At 34.5% G+C, this 23907-nt stretch overlaps 1 protein-coding gene across 1 annotated transcript; it reads right to left on the bottom strand.

The window, feature by feature from the left end:
* Positions 1-13963: 13963 nt before the first annotated feature.
* LOC129226788 (protein obstructor-E-like) lies at positions 13964-23540 on the bottom strand. Its single transcript, XM_054861417.1, has 4 exons — positions 23493-23540; positions 21684-21755; positions 17220-17456; positions 13964-14205 (listed from the first exon to the last, which is right to left on the bottom strand). Exons 1-4 carry the CDS (start codon positions 23518-23520, stop codon positions 13964-13966), a joined length of 579 nt encoding a protein of 192 aa, XP_054717392.1. The 5' UTR covers positions 23521-23540.
* Positions 23541-23907: the final 367 nt, after the last annotated feature.

Raw genomic sequence — 23907 nt, 5'->3', positions numbered from 1 at the left:
GTTAAATTATTTATTAATATTGAGACTCGCTAACGTTAACTTATGGGTTTTCAGTAAAGAAAGGGGGGGAGGGAGATGATATTTGTCAGTCAACAAGAAGGGGGGGGGGGGGAACCACTGCTTTAACACTTTAAGTCTTACACCCATGAAGCAAAATTGAATTTGATCCCAATTTTATTGACTAACAGCAACAAATTTGTCATTGTACCAGGATGCCATCGCTCGCCCCCCCCCCAAGAGCAATGGTGCTCCCCCTAAATACCACAAAGACCCCACTAAGAGCGATACCACTCAAAACAACCTCCCAAAAAATGTCAATGGCGCACTCTGCGTCAAGACTCCCTCCAAGGTAGGCACCCCTGTTTTGTACAATTTGGAATGTATAACGTGCAGTTATTTTGCAAGGATTTAAGTTCAAGCGTATTCTGAATGATTCTTTTTTTTTTTTTTTTTCAAAAATCATCGAAATCTTTTTCTTATTTAGATTGTGGAGAAAAGAATGAGGAATCAGAAAAAGACATCGGAATCGTCGGACGAAAATTCTTCACTTCATAAACTCGAGTCAGAAGTTTAAACATAACTTTCTGATAAAAAATACATGTTTTTTAGAAATCTGTAACCAAACTGGAACTAATGGAAAACGTTCCATGTGATATTTCCATGTGACCCGGATCAAAAATGAACTGGAATAGTTTGCACCCAATTTTTCAAATTATCTGTTATTGTTCATTGTGAAGTAAAACCTGTTTATGTGATTGTATTTTCTGAGAAAATAAAGTTTTAACAAAGTGTTTTTCGTACACCTCGCCATTGTAAAGTGTTTCTGATTTAAAAAAAAAAGAAAAAAAATGAAGAAAAGCTTTTTTAACTGTGAAGGAAGTGTAGTCAATTTTCAGTGCAATTTGGGCTTTTAGCGCTTTTTTTTCCTTTGTCTTTCTTATTTTCTATTAAATAAAAAGAAAAGTTAGTTTTGATAGAACCTATTGAAAGTATGGTCCGTCGTTTCAGAAAAATTATGTTCAGAAGAAAAGTCGAAATAAATATAAGCTTTTATGTGAAAAGAGCTTTAAACCTGCTGAAAACAAACGGGGGTGCTCATGACGAGGGGGGGGGGGAGGGGGGGCATGTACATATACGGGCAAACATATACAGCATAAATTTTTCGGAGGTTGATTTTTAAATTGGTCTCACTTTTTCGGGTCTCATTATTGGGGATGCTCCGTAGAATTTGAGGAGATGCACCGTCGCCCATTGAGGGGGGTTTGGGGAACGTAAATTTCGTTCGAAACTCAAAGATGTAGAGATGCGCCGATAAGTTACTTGGCAGATAACCGATTAATCGGCTGTTGATAATCGGTCGATATCATGATGATTGTTTTTAACACTACCAATTTCTGCATCAAATATTTTCTCTAATACCTTCGCCTTTTGAAATAGTTAATAGTATATTTCTGAGAGAAGATTGATTTTTCTCCACTTTCCTAATTTTCCCAAAATGATTTCAAAATTTCATCCTATTTCTTTGAGTAATTTTCATATTTTTGTAGTAAAATGTTAAGTTAACTATATGTGAAAATTTAGTGAAGTAGCCTGTGGAAAATTTGACCACATTTATTTTCTGAAAATTAACGTTATAAAAAGTAGGTGAATGAATGAAAAACACGTACTTAATCAGAAATAAGTTCATATTTTAGCACCAAAAGTTTTCGCTTTTTCAATCGCAATTTAAGTAATCGGTTCGTTTTTCCGATCGCAATTTTTGCAAAGGTTAGCTTCCACTACTTCTATTTGTCACTGTTTGCATTCGGAACAATGAATGTCGATAAAATTTTCCTTTTTTTTTTTTTGTAAAGGAGGGCTACTTTTCTCTCGATCGGAAATTTTGCAAAAGTCACTTAGACTGTTTAGAAAATTACCAGAAAGAGTCGGTATTTGTTTCTTTGGTCTTCCTTTAAAAGATGTATTAAAGTCTGGAAAAGGTTTTAAAGTTTTTTTTTCAAGGGTTCTTAAGGGAAAATTTTCCCTGTGCATTGGTCTAGCCCCCTGCTGTGAGTGGTGCTGCTTACATACCACGCAGCGAAAACATGTCTATTTATTGAAGTATCATTGCATTAATGCAGTGAAACTGAACCTAATGTCGGCAAAGTTGAGAAATGCAGCACATTCAGTATTACAAATCGAAAGCCAAGAGTAAAAGTTTCAAATCAAACCAAAAACGTCAAAATTACAGCCAAATATTCAGAAATTGGTTTCTATAAATCAGAAGCAATTAATAAATACGAATTAAGTGGGGGTAACAGCAATTCTTGGTTTGCAGTTTCCTTTCCCATGCTTTTCCATGCTACTATGAATTATTAAAAAATATTATGAAATGTTGTATGTTGTTGTCCTGCGAGAATAATTTAGATACTGGGTGTAATACGGCCTCGTCATTTAGCGGGGGTCAGGGGACGGGGATCAATTCCCACCTCCCCTGGGCTAGAAATAAATGTTTTCACACATAAGTGGGCGTAGTTTTTGCTGTTTTTCTGATAAATTCGCATTGAATCTACACCTTTTGCCCCCCCCCCCCCCCCGGAAAATTTTTAAATAATGTGCTGAGTGTGATCCCTGGTCAAAAGAGGTTGAGCACCCCTGCATTAATTTGAAATAAATTTTATTAAAAAAAAATATTTTCTGCATCTAGTGACTACTTTGAAGATTTTCATGTTTCAGAGGCTACTAAAGCTACTATTTTTAGTAGCGAAACTTAGTGATAGCTCTGTAGTACATTCTAATTTGCAAATAGTAAAAAGGAAAAAAAAAAAAAATCCAAAAAGTCTGTTTTTATGCGTGTGTGAACATTTTATCCATATTTTAAGTAAAACAGAAGAGAGCAAAACTGCAGTAAATAATTACTTCTCAACTGTAGTGGAGTCCTTCTCATCAGCGCAAGAACTCCAATCTAAGTATGAGTAATAGCGGAAAGCAAATTGAAGGGTTTTGCTGCAAAAAAGGAGTAGCTCCAATTCCCAAGTTATCAAAAGGTCTGCATTAGAGCTGGAAGCAGCGATACACTTTTTTCTTTGTTATATTTTAATAGCTTCCCGTGTATGCTCCTGAGCACAATTATGCAGGAGAAGTCATGAAAAAATATTTCAAAAAAAAAAAAAAAAAAAGGTTTGGGTTTCAAGCCTTAATGCAGATCTTTTAAAGATTGAAATTTGGAGCTACCCCTCCCCTTTTTTTGTTGAAAATCCATAAATATGAAGTGGTGCACGCCTGAGGGGAGGCGGTCATGAAGCAGAATGCACCATTAAAAATTTTTAGGGGGTGTTTTAAGAGGTATCTTTCTTCGGGGGGGGGGGGGGAGGGGTGGTGCCCAATTTGGGGACGGGTTGGCGTTGCTTTTTTTGGAGCGGGGGGGGAGGGGGATGGCGGCGTGCATCCTTGCTCTTGGGGGGGGGGGCTTTCCTGCAATTTCTGTATGTTTCAATGGAACTCTGGAACAACTCTTTGCTGTAACATTTTAAATATTTGTGCTTTGCTTACGTTCCTCACTTTCTTTTTTATTCATTAAAAGCCATCTTATTATAATTATCATTTTTTTTTTTGTGTGAATTGCACTCAAAATTTCTCCTATTGTGTGACGTCGACAGTGATATTCATCCTTATAAAACGTCCTTGAAATAATAAAACTATGCTATTCTGTAATGCCTTTATTTTCGTCAACCCACATACAAACTAAGTATTTTGGAGAAAACATCGTTTCATCTGCACACGATTTCAAGAATGGATGCCAGTTGTCACAATGGATGAATAATTGCCGGCTGCTAGGGGTGTGGAAAGTGTCCGTACCGCTTCGGACACTTAAACCAATTCTCCACGTCACCTGTTTCATCGACGATGCAATCAATATCGTCTTCATCACAATCCGTACCTGGAGGTGTGTTGACTTTCGTCACCATCCTGGTGGAGGATTCTGTTGGTTTTGTTTCATAATCCGTAGTCATCATTGAGGTCGTAATCGTTTCAGTAACACTGACACAGATGTTTGTTTGGTACGAGTTGTGTCTGTTTGATCTGAAGTAAATGATACATCAGTTGAGACTTCAGAAGTACTGCTGGAAGTTGGTGGTGGTGTACCAGTTGAACTTTCTGTAGTCGCCTTTGTAGTCTCCGGAATTATCGTTGTGGGTCTTTCAGTTGACATTCTTGTAGTTGCTTTTGTAGTAGATGGGATTTCTGTTGTCGAAGTTGTTATAACTGAAGTATCTGTAGTTAGCTCTGTAGTAACTGGAATTTTCGTCGTTGAGTAAATGGTTGAATCTTCCTTAGTCATTGTAGTAGGTGGAATTTCTGTGCTGGAAACTTTTGTACTTTTCTCACTTACAACAGTTGAAAGTTCTGTAGTTGTTTCATCTTCCTTATTAGTTGATATTTCTGTTGGTACATCAGTAATTGGATGCTCTGTAACAATATCAGTGACTGTGTTTGGAGTTTCTGATGGGGGTGTTAGTATTTTGGATATTCTGTAGAGGTATCTGTAGCAGTTGTCGGTAATTTTGAGTTAATTGTAGTAACTGTGGGCGATTCCGTAGTTGAAAAATCGTAACTCTCAGAGGTTGGTGGGATAGTTGTTGATGGCTTTGTAGTCGAAGTCCATCTAGTCTCTTCAGTTGTTGGAGCCTTTGTAGAAGTAATGATTGTAGCTGTACTTGAAGATCCAGCTAAAGATGAAGTGAAGAGTCTGGTTGTCCAAACTGTGTCTGTTACAGGTTTGGTTGTGCTAACTATTTTTGTAGAAGGGGTGGTTATCAAGCTTGTTTTTGTAAATGGCTTCCTTGTGGTAAATCTCGTGGTTCCAGTAGTTTTTGTGAAGTACTTTGTGGTTTCTGTAAAAGGTCTGGTTGTTCTCGTTGTTGGTGGCTTGGTTAAATCTGAGAATGAAAAAAAAAAAATTTTTTTTTTCATAATTAGAAATTAGTTATTAGAGAAGGTTATAAAACTTTCATTCGGTAGGTTACTAAGAAAAGAAACATCTCCAAAAAAAAAAAAAAAATGCAAATAAGAATGAGCAAAACGACATTTAAAGCGAATATTTGATAAAAAGCAAAGCGTGCATAGTAGAGAAAAGCCATACAGACTTTGTCGTACAATTCGAAAGACAATGTGAAATAAAAATTACTGAGTTATGAGACTTGTAACTACGTTTTTTATCGCTGTATCATCAGAGTAAGAAAAACAAACGTCATGTGATATTGTTAATTCATTTTATTAAACAAAAAGCAATACCTTTCTTACTAGAGTTTAATGTATGTACCATTTGTAGACATGAGAATTGACCGTTTATATCTATACATATTTACGATGCCATAATAAATTACTGAACCTGCGAAGCAATATGGCGCAAACCGCATATTCATACGACAGTTTGTTGCCTTCTATAAATGTTTAAAATGTATCAAGAACTTTTCAGACACCCTGTATATTATATATATATATATATTTGTTATTATTTAAAATCAAATTTAAGTAAATTGAATATTGATAAGAAAAAAATATTTCCTCAATTTAGGTAAGAAAAGGCAGCAAGGTATTTCTAAATCGTGAAGAGACTTGGTCTATCTAAGCGGGTTAGGATGGTGTAATTGTAATAGACAAAAATTAGCAGTTGTCGCCGATTACAGGGTGACTAAATGATGGCGGTTAAAAATTCAACTGCATATCGTCCCCCGATTGTCATTTAAAAACTAAACAAATGACTTTAAGAGACATTCAGTAGACGGTAAAATCTTTTTCCTTGCAAGGCAGCGTTTATGAATTTATTTATTAAAAATGTAATACTTTCAATCATTAATGGGCTTTGGATTATTAATTTTAAAAGATTGAAATGAATATCGTTAAAATCTTTGAGGTAAAAAAATGCTAATATTTTTTTAAAAAAGTGGCGACTAATGAAATTGTTTCTACCAGCCACTGGTGGTTCGAGGTTTCCCCTAGTATTGCTACTAGGCGTTTGCTCCCCTCCCCTCGTCCTGTCTTTTGTTTCAAGAGATCAATGTTTTTTCATACATCAGGGTGCGGTTTTTGTTTATTTGATATACGTACTGAATATATACCTCCCCCCTCCGCCCACCCGTGAGAAAAAAAAAGCAAGATTGCTGGCGTGAAAGGAATTTTTTTGTGTGGAGAAACTAAATTGAGAAAGTAGCTTCAATGCTTAAAGTTTTTCGTTTAATCGGAAGCACCCCGTTTATTTTCCCCAAGAGCATGATATAAGTAGATAATTACGCTATACACAATTAGTCTAGAAGCTTAAGAACTTTTACACCAACAATGCTTAATCTGTATCCTGTTAGCCGCATGCGACCCGCTGAATCCTTCAAATGTAATCTGAAACCATTTAAGAAGAAAAATCATTAAAAAAAAACCATTTTTTCGCTTAACGTATGTAAAATGCACACAAAAATGCAATTCACATCAAAATATAAACTTCTAAAGAATAGAATGAATGAAAAACTTCGTTTTTTTTTTCTATTTACTCCCGAGTAGGGGTAAATAGAAACACCTTAATGTCTCATCAAAAATAGCTGGGAAGGTGAAATTCATAAATAAATGTTTTTAATAACCTTCCACAGGAAAAGTACGCTTAGTTGGAACCAGTTACTCCGCGTTTGTCTCCTACTGTTGAGGAAAATGTCACTAGATTTTAAAAAACGAATTTTTGCTCAGTGTCATCATCAAACAATGATGGCACCTACATAATTACATGCAATACACTGACAGCCCAGTTATCACTTCCAGAGAATGCAATTTCGTTCTTATTAGAACTCATCTGCCTGGATTAGTGAATAACCGTGCTGGAAGCTGTGCCTTCAACTCACGAATTGAACCGTACTATACTGCGGACACTCGCTGGTGAGATAAATCCACTTCGTCTACCAGTTTGTTGGCACTCTGAGGTTCCATGAGATGACATCTGCCTCCAACATGGTTATTCACTATTCCAGATAGATGAGTTCTAATAAGAACGAAATTGCAGTCTCTGGAAGTGATAACTGGGCAGTCTGGTATATTGCATGAGGTTCTGGGAGGGGGAGGGGACGTTAGCACTGTCATGCGTTCGGTAACTTACTACCTACATAATGGGATTATTTCCTTCAGTCAAAAGTAGTACTTTTTGTCACTAAAACTGATAGAATAAGCAAAAAAAAAAAAAAAAAACATGGACTCAGAAAATACTTTCATTTTACCAACAGTTATTTTTTAATTAATTTTTTAAAATGTCCGATTCTTCAAACAAGACGTGGTCTTTATGACGTCACAAATGATGCACTATGGCGCATCTTTCTACCGCATTTCCACGTTATGATAATCAAGAAGCGAATTACAATTGTGCTCTACGCTCGTTATCAACCTTATCGTTGCCAATACACGTGAGTAAAGATGCGAATTAAATATTTTGGACCGTGAATGGCAACAGTGAATGGCATTTCATCATTTGTGATGTCATCGGCAGAAGCGTTAAACGATGAAAGAGCACCAATTTAAGTAATTTTTTAAAAATATTTAACTTAAAAAAATTATTTAAAAAATGGTCAGACTCTATGTTTTTAAGCATGCTCTTTCAGAAAAAAATACTTTTAAAATTTTGGAAACGACCGTATTGTTTCAAAACACGCGGAGCTCTCGGAATCTCTTATATGTTATTTAGTCCTCAGTCTCAGTACCAGTACCAGCATTTTAGATTCAAGGATTACCACAAGTGTGTATTCATTTACCACACGTGTCCTTTTACTCAAACGGACCCTACATAAATACATAAAATATAACCGCCAGCTCAGTCATTCCATCCGAGGACTGCAGTTTCGTGCTTTTCAGCGCTCATCAGCCCGGAATAGGAAGTAACTGAGTTGGAGGCGGAAAACCTCTCAAGGGAGCCAAGAGAGCCAAACAAACTGGTAGAGCTATGCCATCAATCTTTGAGTTGAACTTCACCATTGCTGCGGTCACTCGTCTGTTGTGCTAATTCTACATTAGCTACCAGTTTGTTTGGCTCTCTTTTGGCTCCCTTAAGAGGTTTTCAGCCTCCATCTGAGTTACTTCCTATTCCGGGCTTATGAGTATTTTATGTATTTCTGCCTTAGCCCTGGTTTAGGGCGGTAACTTACTGCAAAATGACCTTACATAAGTTAGCGAAGCTTCTTAAAATTTACCGTATTAACTTCTCTCAAGTAATATTCCAGTTTGCTTTCTTGACACGGTGTAACTCAAGTTAAAGTCATTACTTAGAGATAAGTTTAAGGGTTCAAAAAAATATGTGCATATGGTTACCATTGGGATCGATTCTGTTATCGCAGTCCACTTGATCCTTTGGTCGACATCTCCTGAAATATGCATCAAACAGTTCCTCCTTCCTGCAAGTGAATAAAGATGGTACGTTGTAGACACAAATAATGTACTTGGCACAATCTCGGGGGTGTGGAAATGTTCCCCAAGTGTAAGGGCACTTGAGTTCTTCCTTTTCTTCTTCTGTTTTTTTTGGACATAAAAAGAAAATGAGTATTGTCAAAAAAATAAATAAAGGATAGGATTATGAATACAATAAAAATGAGACCTGAAAGTGATTACAATTTTCAGTTAAAGACAATAAACAATAGATAACAGATCATTTTTGATACAGTCAAACTTGCTTATAACGAGCACGAAGAGACCACGATATTTCCTCCTTATAACCGAGTGCTCTTAAAAAAAGAAAAAAGAAAAAAAAAAACCGAATTCGTGAAAAATCATAAAAATGCGTGCATACTTGCTGTTTTTCTTATATTCCTCTACAATACTAAAGAATTTGTTTAATTTAGTTCAAACTGTTTTACTGTCTCCTTCTTGTGTTACTGATTTGGAGGAATACTCATAGCGTCATTTCCATGTCTGCCCACGAAAAAAGTTTGAAATTCTTCAGCACATCAGAAGTCATTGAATGTGTTGAGAATTGCTCAGCTTCAAATTCTTAACAATTGTCGTTATCATCGTTTTAATTTTTTTTTTCATCTGTATTACCTTGAATTTAGCTTCAATATCCTCGGAAATGAGAACATTGACTTCAACAAATATATAGTTTTCAAAAACTTCTCTTCTCCACAAATTAAAAAAAAAGGGGGGAGGGGCGTCATAACTTGTTCTCTTGATTTATAACTCATCACTAACTTTCGGTTAACTTCAGAATATTAATAGAATTTTTCAAGGATAAGCTGATCTGGAAAGCAATAAAAATTTTATGAATTCAAAAAATATTGCTCGCTTTAAGCGGGGTTTGGTTGTTAAAAGCGAGTTAGCCCTTCTTAGATTAACATTGTACCAACTAAATATCTCTGACTTCCTCGCTAAATCAGGGTTCGTTAAAAGCGAGTTCAACTGCCGAAGCAAGATGTTTTAAATATAGAGTTTGGCACTTTCAAATTTTAAGATTTTTGATTAATTTGTTTGCCTCACATACTGTTTTATAAGATATTATTTTCGCATTAAATACAATAAAAATAAATAGGGTAACGGCACCAGTAACAGACATGTTTAAGACATCGCTCTCAACTCAATTTTCTGAGCCTTTTCATGTATTTAAACTTTTAAAATTATTTTTCTCTCATGCAACTACATCTCATCTAACGTTTGGCTTCTTCTGCATCTTCTGAATTAGTTAATGCTATTTTTATTTGTTCAATTTCGAGAAAAGGTCCAACACCCCAGTAACAGGCACCGACAATTCAGATGATATCCAGTAACAGGTATGATGAGGAAAGGATGAGTAATGGACAGAATTCGACTTTTCTCTTCAAAATGTGCAAAAGTTCTTTATTTTTAGATCAAAAACCTAATAAATTCAAATGAACATGAAACACCGGCAAACCTCGTGGTGGCTGTTCATAATCTTCCAAAACTTGTAAATACCAATTGGCTAATAAAGTTCACTCTGATAACACTTGGTGGTTGCACCGTGTTCATGTGTCGCAGCAACAGCAGTTTTACCCGTCTAAAAGTTCTTATTATTTAAATCCAAACTTAGGACTGTCTGTTACTAGGTACTTGTCTGTTACTGGTGCCGTTACCCCGCTGTAGTTTGAACAATTCGTCAATAATAATAATTTCATTTTTCGAATGAAATTATTAATATTGACGATTTTTTTTCAAGTGTTTTGGACTAGTTTTGAAAAATTTTGGAGGAGGTTTATAAATCCTAAAAATCCACTCCTTAAATACGGCCATGCTGCTTCTGCACTACGAGCCTCTTTATATTCCGGGGAAATCTGCAATACCTGTCTTTCATTCCAAGGTTCTAGTCTATTTAGACAACAATCACTTTTGTTTTAATTTTTATTTCAAAGAAATTTATCAAAACACTTAACGTACAATAAGGTCTTTTAGAATTGTTTTGTATTGTATTACTTGTTGTGAATTTACATTTGGTAGAAAATAATAGTTTGCCTCGGTAATGTTATAACGCGGATGTAAAACGTGTTTCTTAATGTATAAAAAGCATTTTTATTGATGTATGTAGATCTGAAGAAAAAAAAGTGGAGTAACTTTTATGGTTCTTCTTCGGGGTTTCTGGTAGTTAAAATGTAAACTGGTGCCGTGATCCAGTAAAGCAGCGTTTCCCAAAGTGTGTTCCGCGGAATCCTAGGGCTCCGCCAAAGAAAGATAGGGGTTCCGCCACGATTTTTTTTTCACGTGAACAACTAATAATTAGAATCAGTGAAACTTTTTCTAACCATCGGCATTACATCACATTAATGCCGTTTAGAAAAGCATGTCCTCCAGAGGTTTCAAAATTGAATTCCTTAGTGATAGTCCTGATATCCAGATTTTTTTTAGTGCTTTTTAAAGCTTTTGGCCGCTGCTTAATTTGCCTTCTTAAAAATTCAACACTGGTCAATAATATGGATTTAGAACATGGCGCAAATGTAATTTTTTTGTGCTATTAATCCATTGTTTGAATTATATTTAAAAAAGGGCCGTTTTAAAAAATATATATGCTTTAAACAAAGTAGATCCTCTAGTGAGCAAATACATTTATTTTTCCCCGAACAGCTGTTTAGTAATTTTATGAAATAAAACCCTGTCAGAAGGGCTGTTTTCGCACCCTAAGGCATATCAAGAGCAAGCAACATTTTTGCAATTATGTTGAAGTCTGTACAGATTTGCGGCAGAAGTTGTAAACCACAGAATTGGTTCAAAAATTGTTTTGTAAATATGTGTGTTAACTTCTGAATTAAATGTAGGAGAGTGATCAGAAAATGTGAGGCAAAATTGTGAACGGGGTGAGAGGGGGCGATATTAAGAAAGAATCACACCGAAACATAGGGACGCATTAACAATGCTGACAACAACTCAGCATTGTTAATGCGTCCCTATCAAGTCACACATTGACAAATTTAAAACAAGTTGGTAATTTTTAGCACAAAGATAATATTAACAGAACTAATTGCAGACACTACAAAACATTTCAGTTTTTAAAAGAGGTTTGATGCATTTGTTGAATTTTGCGGCACACAGCTGCATTACATTGCGTCATAACAACAACCAACCGTCCGTCGCAATAATGGCCAGCGATTTTGACGTAGATTTAACAATGGGGTGGTGCATCTCCGAAACATAAATATAAATAAATATTATATTAGCAGCATATTGAATTAAGTTTTTAATCTTAATTATAGCTGTAAATGAGACTTGAGCATTTATATAAATAATACGAAAGTTTCTTTATTGAAGATATACTGGGCGACTCCTATGCAACATGCGATGCTTCCAAGATTTTTTTTTTTACTACGTTAAAACGGCTTTCGAGTATGGGGCTCACAGGAGTGAGGCCGATACTCCTGTTTTGCACAGAAAAATAAGTTAAAAATGTCCTAGAAAAAATATCGTTTTTGGTTGTTTTTAAATAATTTTACGAGAGAATGAGTTTTCTAACTTGCAATACAACCATAGAGTTTAGAAACCAAATGTAATTACATAACTTTCTGCTTTTTCCCTATAAAATGTAATAAAGGCAAACACTTTGCCCTTGGAAATTTTTGAAATGACGGGCCTGTTCAACATACCTATAAAGCGCGTAAATCCATAAAAATTCGAAAATTACACGAGCCCAATGCTTTTTTTTTAATTATTATTTCTTATATTAAATATGGAAAAAGTAAAAACGACAGCGAATTAGTACAATTTTTGTCTTTATCAAGTGACTTCCAGGTAGCAAACATTTTGTCTTGCTATGAACAATATACCGAGGTTCCTTGAAGTAAAGGTAGAGCCCTAAGGGTTCCTCGGCCCAAAAAGTTTGGGAACCACTGCGTAAAGGAACATTTCTAACCAGTGGACTAATATAAAATTTTCCAGTCGTTTCTTTTTATGAATTATACAGAGGAAAGTTGCTGCTGGAGATTCATTTAATAACAACTTTTAAAACCTTATTTAGAAAAATAAAATTATGAATTGTTGATTCAATAAAGTGTTTATTCATTGGTTGGACGAACTACCATATACACTCGATCTCAAAAAATAAGCAACAATCTAAAAAATGGTAAGAAGTAAAAATAATGTATCGAAACGCAACGAAATTTTTAAAGTTGTTTCAACAGCAATGCTATTCATTATAACGGAGGAAACCACTGCGTTTTCAACTAAGCAGTAAAACATACTCGTTCAAATTTTGTAGCTGTAACCATGACCATCGAGAATTAAGGAGGGCCTTTGCCAGTTTGATCGTCGGGCACCATTCTCTTATATAAAAGACCGGGCTCCTAGTTTCTGGCTAGGCTAACATGACCCCTCTTTTTCCCTGGCTGTAACCTTTCGTCATCAATGATAATTTTACTATTTGCTGCCTATTTTAAGAGCTAGAGTGTATTTTAATCTATTATTAAAAACAGTAAGAAGTTCGCCTTGCCTTTGATGCCTCCTGGCCTGTTACCACATCGTACGTTCTCTGCTTCCCGACATTCTTCTCTGTGTTCGTCATACAACAGGGAGCGAGGGCAGTGATGGTGATTGGGGATGAAAAAGGAGCACTCATAAAAGCGAGAGCAGTCCTGTGGATCAGGATAACGTCCGTACTTGAACGGGCAGTGAAATCGTTGATGATCTGAAAAATTGGAACGGAATTTTCAAAATGAAAATGCCAGAGTCAAAACGACTCCGGCAAGATCCATACTGCGCGAAAAAACATTCAGTATCCAGCAAATCGCTACTGTGGGCCGCACAGCGTTTTAACTTAGAACTGGCGGCAGTAAAAAGGTTAAGCACCGGACATGAAATTAAACGTGCTTTTTATTTATTTGATTTTTTAATCTTTTGAATGAGGAAATAAATTTTTCTTTTCGGCATCCCCATTTTACAACGCCACGAATGTGACGACTATTTGTTAAAAGGCACAAAATAAGCGCCATCATTTTCCTTAACACATAATGTAAATAACTGGATTAACCACAGAGAGATGGCAGCACCAGTTATCTTCTCCTTCACAATTTAGACAGGAGGCAAAACGGGAAGGAATTTTTTCTTCAGTCACCTATATCTATGGTAACTGAGAGCAATGGATCACAAGAGTTTAATATTTTTGAGCATGAGCTTACTATTTAATGAACATTAAAAAGCTTGAAAAATGTCGGTATGGACGAGTTAGCTAAAGCTCGAGTAGGAGGTGGATTTGTTATTGTTTTAAATAGTTTGTTGTACTAACTATTATTATCATTTAAAACAATTCCAAATTTCAAAAATGACAAGGCCTCACATGCTTCCCGCATAAAGTCGCCAATGGATCACAATGCAAAATGAATTGAGCTTACCGATGGTTGTTAGAGGAGACGATGTAGTTCGCCAATCAGTGGATCGGATGGTAGTCGTTGTTGTCGTGTGGTATTTAGTGCTTGGTTTCCTGCTTGTGCGCATTTCTATAAAAGAAACAAAATATAATGTACAAAACATTCAGCTACGCAGATTCATTAAAGATTAATTTTATTATGTACTTGCCATCTCTGTCCAGTCTAGATCCACAATTCACTTTCCTTTTATCTAGACATTTCCGGGCTTTTTCATGATAGAGCTCCGATTTTTCGCAGCTGAGTAAGGCTGGGACGTTGTAGACGCACAAGTAATACTTTGAGCAGTCCACGGGATGGGGAAAGGAGCCCCATATATAAGGACATTTGAAATCCAGCTCTTTGCTTACATCTAAATATGAAATTATGCATTATTTCATTAATTAGATATTAATTAGCTTAGACGGTAGAGGAAAGAAATCAAGTATCAATTTGAGTTTCTGGATGGGTTGCAATTTAATTTTTCTAAAGGTTCTACACTCTACAGGTTATTATTTTTTATTAAATTTATGAACAATGCCTGCAGGCTGTAGACTAAAAAGATTTGCTGATAAAATGGAGAATGTGCGTTAAAAAAGCTGATCAAGTATGTTACATTTGCTTATAAAAATCTTTAAAATATAAATTTACCCAAGATAAAATTATTGCATTTCTTAAATATGGTGACTGAGGCATAATCTCAGCAAGCAATTTAAACAATGCCCAAATTGAATTGAATATCAAGAAATATTATTTTGTAAGTATAACAATTCAAACTCGGTTATAAAGTTTTTTTTTGGCAATATCAGGAAACTTTGGAAGAGTTACGGTAGCGTGTTGGTGACAGGTTTTCAAAAATCTGAGCACCACGGCAGATTCCAAATGTTCCGCTAAAAAGTGAAAATTGTGCCAAATAAATAGATTAGGCCACAAAAGACCATTAAACGGTCCCTGAAAATGTAAAACAAATCCGCCAACAAATTATGAAAAGTTCATTGAATAACAAAAGTTCCATGCAAAAGTAACTAATTCTCCATTGTTTGTCACCAGCCCCCCTCAAAGTGACCACGCTGCCGCAACCCCGCCGGAAACTTGTTAGGCCAAACTTCTTTTAGTAAATAAAATATCTTCATTTCTTTGCAGTAACTCTCAATAGAAATGTACGAATTTTTTTAGTTAAAAATTAATGAGTAAAACAAAAATGTTAAATACAGTCGAGTCTCAACTTAAGCGAGGTATGCGTTCCAAGACTCCTTGCGTAAGTCGAAATTTCGCGTTGTGGAAAAATGTATGCATAAACATTTTTTAGAAACATACCAAATTTTTTAGACGTTCGTAAGCATCCCTCAAACTGCTTTAAAGCATTCCTCAACTATACATTACAGTTTCTTACATAAAGAACTCAACTTCTACTGTATTTAAAAAATAAAAAAGCTGTTTTATTCAACACAAAAAGAATGATTGATAAAATAAAACAACACGGTACGTACAGTATGTAGTAATAATAAAATGCTGCACTATAATAGTACTGTACAGTAGATACAGTAATAATATTTATGAGTTAAAAAATGAAGATGATGAAGATTTATGCTGCATGATCAGATCGTTATTTTTTATTAAATACATTTAAAAATACGGTTGCTTCACCTTTTCTTTTATAACGTTTCCATTTATGGCAACAAGCCCCTCTTCCCAATCTCTTTAATCCACAATGCAACAGCAGCTTCCATTTTCATATACTTTAATCAGACTCTTTAAAGCTTTAACATTGAAACTAAGGTCTGAACTTATACAGAAATCATTTTGTTTTGACTTTTAACTGTACGTATGGAAGATTCACTTATACTTATTGCGTTGCTACCATCAACGTTTGGTAGTTGTCCAAGCATATCGAGAATCTAAATCTTCTTTTTATTGTCAGAAACTTTATTTTTCCCCCCATCTTCATAAACTTTAAATGAAACAGCTAACTAAGCTGCCATTATATTTCATCAACTTTAATGTTTAGAATGAAAAAAAAAAGAAAAATGCTGAGCAGTTTTTTTATGCACTAACAACGTGATGCCTAGACTAGTTTGATGTGGGAACTTTCGATGGTCAGTGTGATGCTAATGGGATGCAATAACATTTACAAAAAATATATTTAGTTGTCAATAATGAAGCCGATACTTCCTTCTAAAGAAATTCGTGTTGTGGACGAGGAATTCGCTCGCGTCAGCTCTAAAATTCGTTACTCGTGGAAAATTCGCGTTATAGCCATTTCGCGTAAGTTGAATCGCGTTGTAGCGGGAGTCGACTGTAGATCTTCTAGGCAACGTTATTCAAATCTGTCGTCCGTCATAAGCCTCATCTTTCCGAGAATCACGGGGAGTTAACAGTCCAACGAGGGGACAAAAATTCGAAATTTTATGCGAAACCCATTTCACCCAGTCTTTGTACAAATTTAATTAGCCGAGATATTAATTAAATCATCAATTGCTCTTAACATTCCTACAGTCAATTCGATCGCCAAAGCGTACCACCGACGGCAAGTTGGTGAGTAAGTGGTATTGCAAGTGAAGTTTAATTTTTGACTCTCAGACACATTTTTTAATTACTACTGACTAGATCAATATTAGCAGTGTCTATTCACAAACGACCGTTTATTATTGTATTGTATTAAGCATGTAATGAAGATGTGGAGTAACGAGAAAAAACGAGCTGATGTGTGCATCACATGACTTCCTTTTACTCCAATTTAATGTCATTTCCCCATTATTGGCAATTTTAATGTGATTCAAACGTTTACTCTCTAAATATTACCAACAGTGGACAAATTGAAACCAAATTAAAAAAAAGAAAGAAGAAAAGAAATGCCAAGTTTGTCGCCAAGTTGGCGATAAAACTTTGCGAAGAAAAGACTGGCGATATATCGCCAAGTGTTCGACAAATAATAACACAACTTGAGTTTACATCGAAAATAACAATGATTTCCCCCCAAAAAGGGGCAAAAGACCCCCTTAGGAACATCCGAATGCAACCAAAAGGAAAGGTGCACAACTAGACCCTACTATGAGTCTACGTACCAAATTTCAACTTTCTAGGACATACCGTTTTTGAGTTATGCGAGATACATACATAAACGCATACACTACGTACATACGGACGTCACGAGAAAACTCGTTGTTATTAACTCGGAGGTCGTCAAAATGGATATTTCGGGTGTCTGTACGTTCCTAGGCATGTATCCACGTGTGATCGGGTCGGGGGGGAAAAAAAAAACTCACATTCATTCGGGGGATAGAAAAATGGAAATTAAGGCCGATTTTTGAGTAAAATTTTTTTCGCGAATACAATACTTCCTTTTTTGTAAAAGGAAGTAAAAAAGAAGTAAAAGTACTTGATAACCTTTGTCATCCTGATCCTGGTTATCCTTGTAGCACTGAACACGCCGCTTATCTTTGCACTGTCTTTTCTCTTCATCATACAATTGGTTGTTCCGGCACTTCTTCAAGGTGGGCCATCCATTCTTGCATTCGTAGTACAGGGCGCAGTCACTAGGATGAGCAAATCGTCCTTGATTAGTAGGACAAGTAAAGTGATCGTGCGCTGTATCTTTGTGGTGATGGCTGTTCTGAATTCCCGCTGAAAATAAAAAGGTGAAAAATAAAAGAGAAGGAACGTGGTAACAATATGAAAGTTGTCATTAGTGTGTTAAATAAACAAACCATTAACATTTTTTGTGAAAATTCAAGCTTTAGATTCTTCTGAAAAGAATACGAAAAAATAAGTTTTAGAATGTTCCGATCTGATATATTAGCTTATTTTTACCTTTCATTATAACTGATGTCTCAAGCAGTGAGGGTGGCACTAAAATATTTTTAAGATGCTTTTATCTCTTACTTATTGTTTGAATTAAATAGTATGAAATGAAGAGAGAGAGAGAGAGATAAAAAAGGCTCATTCAGCAGGAAGTAATTCTGGCCATTTCGTCCAGCCAATTTATTAAAACATTCAAGAAACAATATATATATATATATATATATATATATATATATATATATATATATATATATATATATATATAGCAATATATATATATTTCTAGAAAAAGAAATCGCACATGTAGCGTAATTTCTTGGGCAAAAAATGTTTGTTTATTATATTTTGTAAATGGTGTTAGGGGAAGGTCGGGTAGTATCAGACACCTAAGCCATTTTAATCGTAACACTTTTTGTTTTATTTGTAAAGAATTAGTTTTTACACTAAATTATGCTGCACTAAGTTACCTAACATAAATTGTAAACTTTGGTTAAAAAAACATGGAGTCGTATCTTTTAAACAAATTTTTGTCAAACTCTATTTCTGGCCAATTTTAAATTTTTGAGGGTTGCATCGGACACAACATTAAAATGTTGAAATAAAAACAAATAGTTCAGAAATAACATTTTAATGTGCAAAAAAAAAAAAAAAAATGAAACGAACAAAGTAGTTGGCTACTTAGAATAGTATACTTCTTTGTTCTTCCGTAAAGCTTTGATCCTAGCACCCAAAGTACTTTTTGGGACTAAATATCTTTCACTAGCTTCTATAATTGTCATTTTATTAAGTCCAACTTTTTCAATGGCTTCTTTCATATTTGTTTCATCCCATTTATGTCGTGATTTTTCCATTTCAACCTGTTGGACAAAGAAAAACACCTTCAGTATTTTATTTTGGTGCCAGTAACTTTGTCCGATACAACCCGAAATTGGTTTGTCCGATACAACCCGAATGTAAAGCTACAGTTGTTTAACCACCACTAGGTTATTACTTAAGCAGGACACTTTTACAGCTCATGATACTTACAATAATATACTATTAGTCTAAAGCCGCGACTCCACATCACCGGAAAAGCGAAAACGGAAACTGAAACGGAAAACGTACGATCTTCCGTTCCGTTGTATTTCCGTTCAACTCATAGACTAATAATAAGAGTAGACCGAGCTTTCTCATTCTTGTATTTTTTGATGAACATACATTCAGAATAGATTCCATTTGTTGGTACAGGAACCATTTGGGAACATAGACTTCAAGGTTCCCTTTCCTGTACCCAAACTTGTCCTGGACTTTTTTTTTTTTAGTAAACCGGTTCCTTTGAACTGTCCTCTTTGTTTCTGCTACAGGACTTGCAAAAATTTAATTTGTTGCAGTTGATTGTTGATTGCAAACGCATAGTTCATACCATTCAAATAAAGCTACTAAAAATGTTCGACTTACCACTCAAATTGAATTTGGAGCCGATGACAGGCCACAAACTCCTCTTCATTTGGACATCTTCATAATCTTTCCTTTTTTTTTTTTTTTAAATCGAAGAGGCAAGGATATTTCCTGACCTCTTCTAAAAATACTTCTAAATATATCTTCATGGATCCACTAGCCGTCGATATTTCTGAAGAAAACGTAGTTGACAATGTGAAGAGTTCCTATTGGCTGTTGCGAAGCGGATTCCGTTGCCAGAAACAGAAAAAGTTAAAAATGTTTCAACTCTCGATTCCGTCTTGTTTCTGCCGCTCGGAAAAGGAAACAACCGGAAGTGGGAAGGTTTTTCTGTTTCCGTTGTCCGTTTCCGACGACTTTCCGGTGATGTGGAGTCGCGGCTTAAAGGTATAACAATGCAAGAGTATAATTTACTCTATGTGTAAATATATGCCCCAGAAGTTCAGTTCGTGCACTGCAATTCTCTCAACAAACAAACAACTAGCTTTGCACACTAGAACGAACGGTTGATTTTAACCAATATGGCGTCTGTGGCTTTCTTCCCCAATACGGCACACTATATTGACCCAGTACGTGCTGCCCCTGGCAGCGGAATTAAGAAGCTGCCCTTGTCCGATACTACCCGCTGTCCGCTAAACCTTCCCCTACTTTTGAAGTATAATATAAAGCTGTCAAGAGCAGAACAAAATGCAAGATTTTGTGTGGAATGGCACACTATTTGTTTCTTTTTGGAATCAAGCACTAAAAATTAGGAAATCAAAGTATATATTTAAAAAATGCACAACACTATATTTAGAGGATTTTTTGCTAGAATTGAAAAATCTAAAACTGTTGTCCAAAAGTGTGTCCTGTACGGTGACAGGATAACTTCGTTTTTTAAAAGGAATAAGTTTTCAAACAACATTTTAAAAAGATGTTTTGGGGGGGGGGGTGGACTTTTGCTTACCAAATCCTACAAATAGACCTCTTTCACTGGATCTAGAAGTTTTTAGCTTGTAGCCCTAAATAATTTGTATTGTTCTGCCGTGAGAAGGTAAAGCGCAGTATATTGTTTTTGTGTTTTTTTTTGTCACCTATTGTACATCCGCTGAAAATGAAGCACGAAAAAAAAAATTGAGTTCCAACATTTCTCTGTTGTTAGCATGGAGTCTAAAAAGCATTTCTTCAAATATCTGAAAAACTGCACTGCACTTTACCTTCCCACGATAGTATTATACAAAATATGTTTAAAAAACCATTTTATCGAATTTGTCCAACACTTTTGATGGAATCACCCAATTGAGTTGAAACAAAGTTTCAATGATAAAAATGAATTTTCCGCTGAAGTAACGTAGGACAGGGAAAAAGCAAGTTTTTTGCATTTCAACAGATAAGCGGTAGAAAACATATGGAAAGTCTCATGCTGATAATGTTTTTGCTTATCGATTCAATCATTTTTAAGTATTTTCTCACATGTTCTGATTTTAAGGTGATACAGATTTAAATGGTACTCGAACCAAATTTTATTCAAAGTATTTTTTGTTTTTAAGTTTCGTTTTCTAAAAATAGTATTAAGGAAAGAAAAATCCTTTTAAAAATCAATTTTATGAATTTTAATGTGTCTTTTTTTTCTACACAACATAAGATTTTTTTTTTTTTTTTGAGCAATCACACGAATTGCTTATTAACTTCACTTGAACGTGGTGGATGTTCCTTTGATTTTTCAAATTACCGTGATGACAAGAATAACTAATTTTTGTTGTCAGTGTTGCAAATCTCCTGCGGCTTTTCCAAGGCGCAACTCAAGTAGGGTCGTTTTTAGTCGAATACCGTGGAAACGAAATTTAGATGAGTAAGTAAAAGGCTTTCATTAGCACAATCTCTTCCTGGGGAAGGAAGAGGGAGGGGTAGTCACAACAGTCCTTACATGCATACAAGCTTACTATAGTCTGTTCAATGAGAATTGGCATGTCAGGGCCAGACTTTCCAACTTTCCCATTTTCCACCCATCTTCCCTTCTGGTTGTCATGGTTACGGCACTATGAAAAATGTTTCCTACGTTGCTTCTGCAACACATAATATTTGCAGAAGCTGCGTGGAGGAAAGGTTCATAGTGCCATAACCATGACAACCAGAAGAGGAAATGTGCGGAGAGTGGGAAAATTATTTGGCTTTGACACGCCGATTATCGTTACATAGACTATGGAATTCTCAATAATGGCTTAAAATCAAGGTCCCCCCCCCTTTTTTTTTGTTGCCTGGTGAACTCAAAGCTTCTAACTATTTCAATATTTCTATTATAATATTATAGAAGAAGATTTTCAAAAATCCAAAACTGATTGTGGAAAAAGTTGAGCAGTTAAATTTTGATAAAATATAACCATAATAAATAACTGAGAATTTCCGTCCCTGTATAAAACCCTTCTATGTTTATCCCCTAACCCTCATATTTTGTTTTGAAAAATATATGCTTAATACACACTCGCAAGTAGACTTACAAATACTTGAACGATGAGTTTAAAACTACATTAAAAAATTGAAAGTACTAGACTAAAAATTAAATTTTTTGAAAATCTTCAATGTAACACATGACAAGATGCATAAACAAAATAATAACTGTCTAGAAACACATACTTAATGATTTCAATCTGGAAATTTCATTCCCAGCTTCAATTTCTAGCGCTGCTGGTGCAGAAATAAAAACCACTGTAAAAGAAATGTGGTAAATCATACAAAATGGGTCTGTAAAAGGTTATGATAAGCTACGATGAATCAGTACAAATATTTAGTTTTTTTTCCTTACTCGTAAGAAATATACGAACAAAATACAATAAGTAAAGATATATGTATAGGAGAAAAAATAACGAAGAGTATGGTGACGTTTTCAATAGCTGTTTTCAGACGATCGGTTTATAAAATCAGCAACAAAAATATACAAATTTTAAATTTTACGTCAAATCATGCCGTTTTAAAATATCTTGTGAGTGTTAACGTAAGTTAAAATCACGCTACTAGCTACTGTACATTATGACGACATGACACGTGACTTCATTGTCACGTATTGGAATACTCAATGTTCGTTTGCTTCAAAAATATAGGAAAATATATTTTCGCAACGTATGTGAAATTCTTAAGCAGACAAAATGGGTGGCGATTCTTAAAGAATAAACATTAATTGGAGCTTTATTTGGATTTTTTTTAACGGTTAAAAGAAGTCCTAAGCCACCATTTCCCCAACAGATATTGAATTATTAATACAAATAACTGTCAATTCAATGCGAACAAGATGTTACTTTTGATTTAAAGAACGCGATTACAAAGTTTCAGAAAAATACTTAAGAATGACGTGATAGTACTTCTTTTTTTGCGGGCACTGCGATTTATCAACAACGCATGTTACAAAATACCCTATTTGTAATTCCCGGAAAAAAAAAATCAATTGTAAAAAAAAGTGTAACTTCAACATTGTGATTTCTCAGCGTTCATTTTCGAAAAGGTTTCTGTATTTTATTTTTTTCGTTTTAAAATGATTAGCTGGAAATATACGTAAAACTGAACAATAAAAAAAGTGTAAACAAAATGAAGATTAAAATTGGATGCGCAAAAAAAAAGTAAAATAAATAAATAAATAAAGATAAAATAGAGAAAATAAAAGATAAAATTAAATAAATAAAAATGAAGTAAAATAAAATAAATAAATAAATGAATAAAATAAATAAATAAGTAAAATAAAATAAATAAATAAGTAAAATAAAATAAAATAAATAAATAAACAAATAATGCAAAAGCTATTTAGATATAATGCTTTTTACGGGTTAAATCACAATATCGTCGCCTCAGAGCAACAGTAAGATATTTAATCCCAGAAATAATATTAAGATATCTTACTGTTGCTCTGAGATGATGAAATGTTGAAACTCGAAAAAATATTTATGATGCGATGACTAATTTCTTCTGAGAAATAATTAAATTAATATTTTTTTCAAAAAAAAAAAATGCTTTAAATACTTACAATTCTGAGAAAGAGCGTAACCATTTAATCAATCCATTAATTGCGGTTTGAGAATTCAATGTTAAGTTTTTACCTAAGAAATTCTTTCTGTTTTTGCCTACAACTTTTTTCTATTTCTTAGAAAAAAAATAACGTGTTAGCCCCCGCGCTCCCGGATAAGATTAAAAAATTTATGAAAGTTTAGTTCAATATTTGGATTTTTTTTTAATACAAAAAAAAATTTGCAAAAAAAAAAAAGGAATTATATTTTTCTTAGAAAATAAGGTTATAAATAAAGACTAGGTAAATTTTGAATTCGTAACGCATGTTTTAAAATGTTAATTAATAATTCTAACGTAAAAATAAAAAATTTAGGTGATGTATAATGGAAGATGAATGTATTCATCACCATGGCCACAGTTTTACTCTTTGAAAACACACTAAACACTTACGAAACGGTAAAATGAAGAGGACAATCATGACAACGGCAGTGAACGGGCCTCCAGATGATAAAGGATTTATATCGTGATGAACAAACCTTTTATAAGAGAATATTCTTTTTAGAAAAAAAAAATGATAAGGTGTTACAGACCATCTTATCAAACTCTTACCGAGCGCTTCTTTCGAAAAAAAATCAAGTGGTAAGCTGGCAAGTAAATTTAATTGAACAGAATAAATGAGATAACGTGGAATCAAAATACAAGAACATTCTATAATATCTACGAGGAACATTTGAAATGAAATATTTATCGGTTAACACAAAATTACATTTTTGCTTGATTTGGGTGGAGGATGAATAAAAAAGAGAAGCATCAAACCGTTTTAGTTGTGCTTACATATAGGTACATTTCTGACAGTTGCATCTGA

The sequence above is a fragment of the Uloborus diversus genome, chromosome 7 (genome assembly GCF_026930045.1).
Source record: "Uloborus diversus isolate 005 chromosome 7, Udiv.v.3.1, whole genome shotgun sequence".
Taxonomy (NCBI): Eukaryota; Metazoa; Arthropoda; class Arachnida; order Araneae; family Uloboridae; genus Uloborus; species Uloborus diversus.
Note: the sequence above shows the minus strand (reverse complement) of the source record. Positions and strands in the feature narration are given on the sequence as shown.

Excerpts from the sequence above, each read along its gene's own strand:
- LOC129226788 (XM_054861417.1), bottom strand. The coding sequence starts at position 23,520 with ATGATTGTCCTCTTCATTTTACCGTTTC. Across the intron at positions 17,457-21,683 it reads TTCCAGATTGAAATCATTAA|CGGGAATTCAGAACAGCCAT; the intron begins GTATGTGTTTCT and ends TTTTATTTTCAG. Across the intron at positions 14,206-17,219 it reads CCAGGATCAGGATGACAAAG|ATGTAAGCAAAGAGCTGGAT; the intron begins GTTATCAAGTAC and ends TTTCATATTTAG.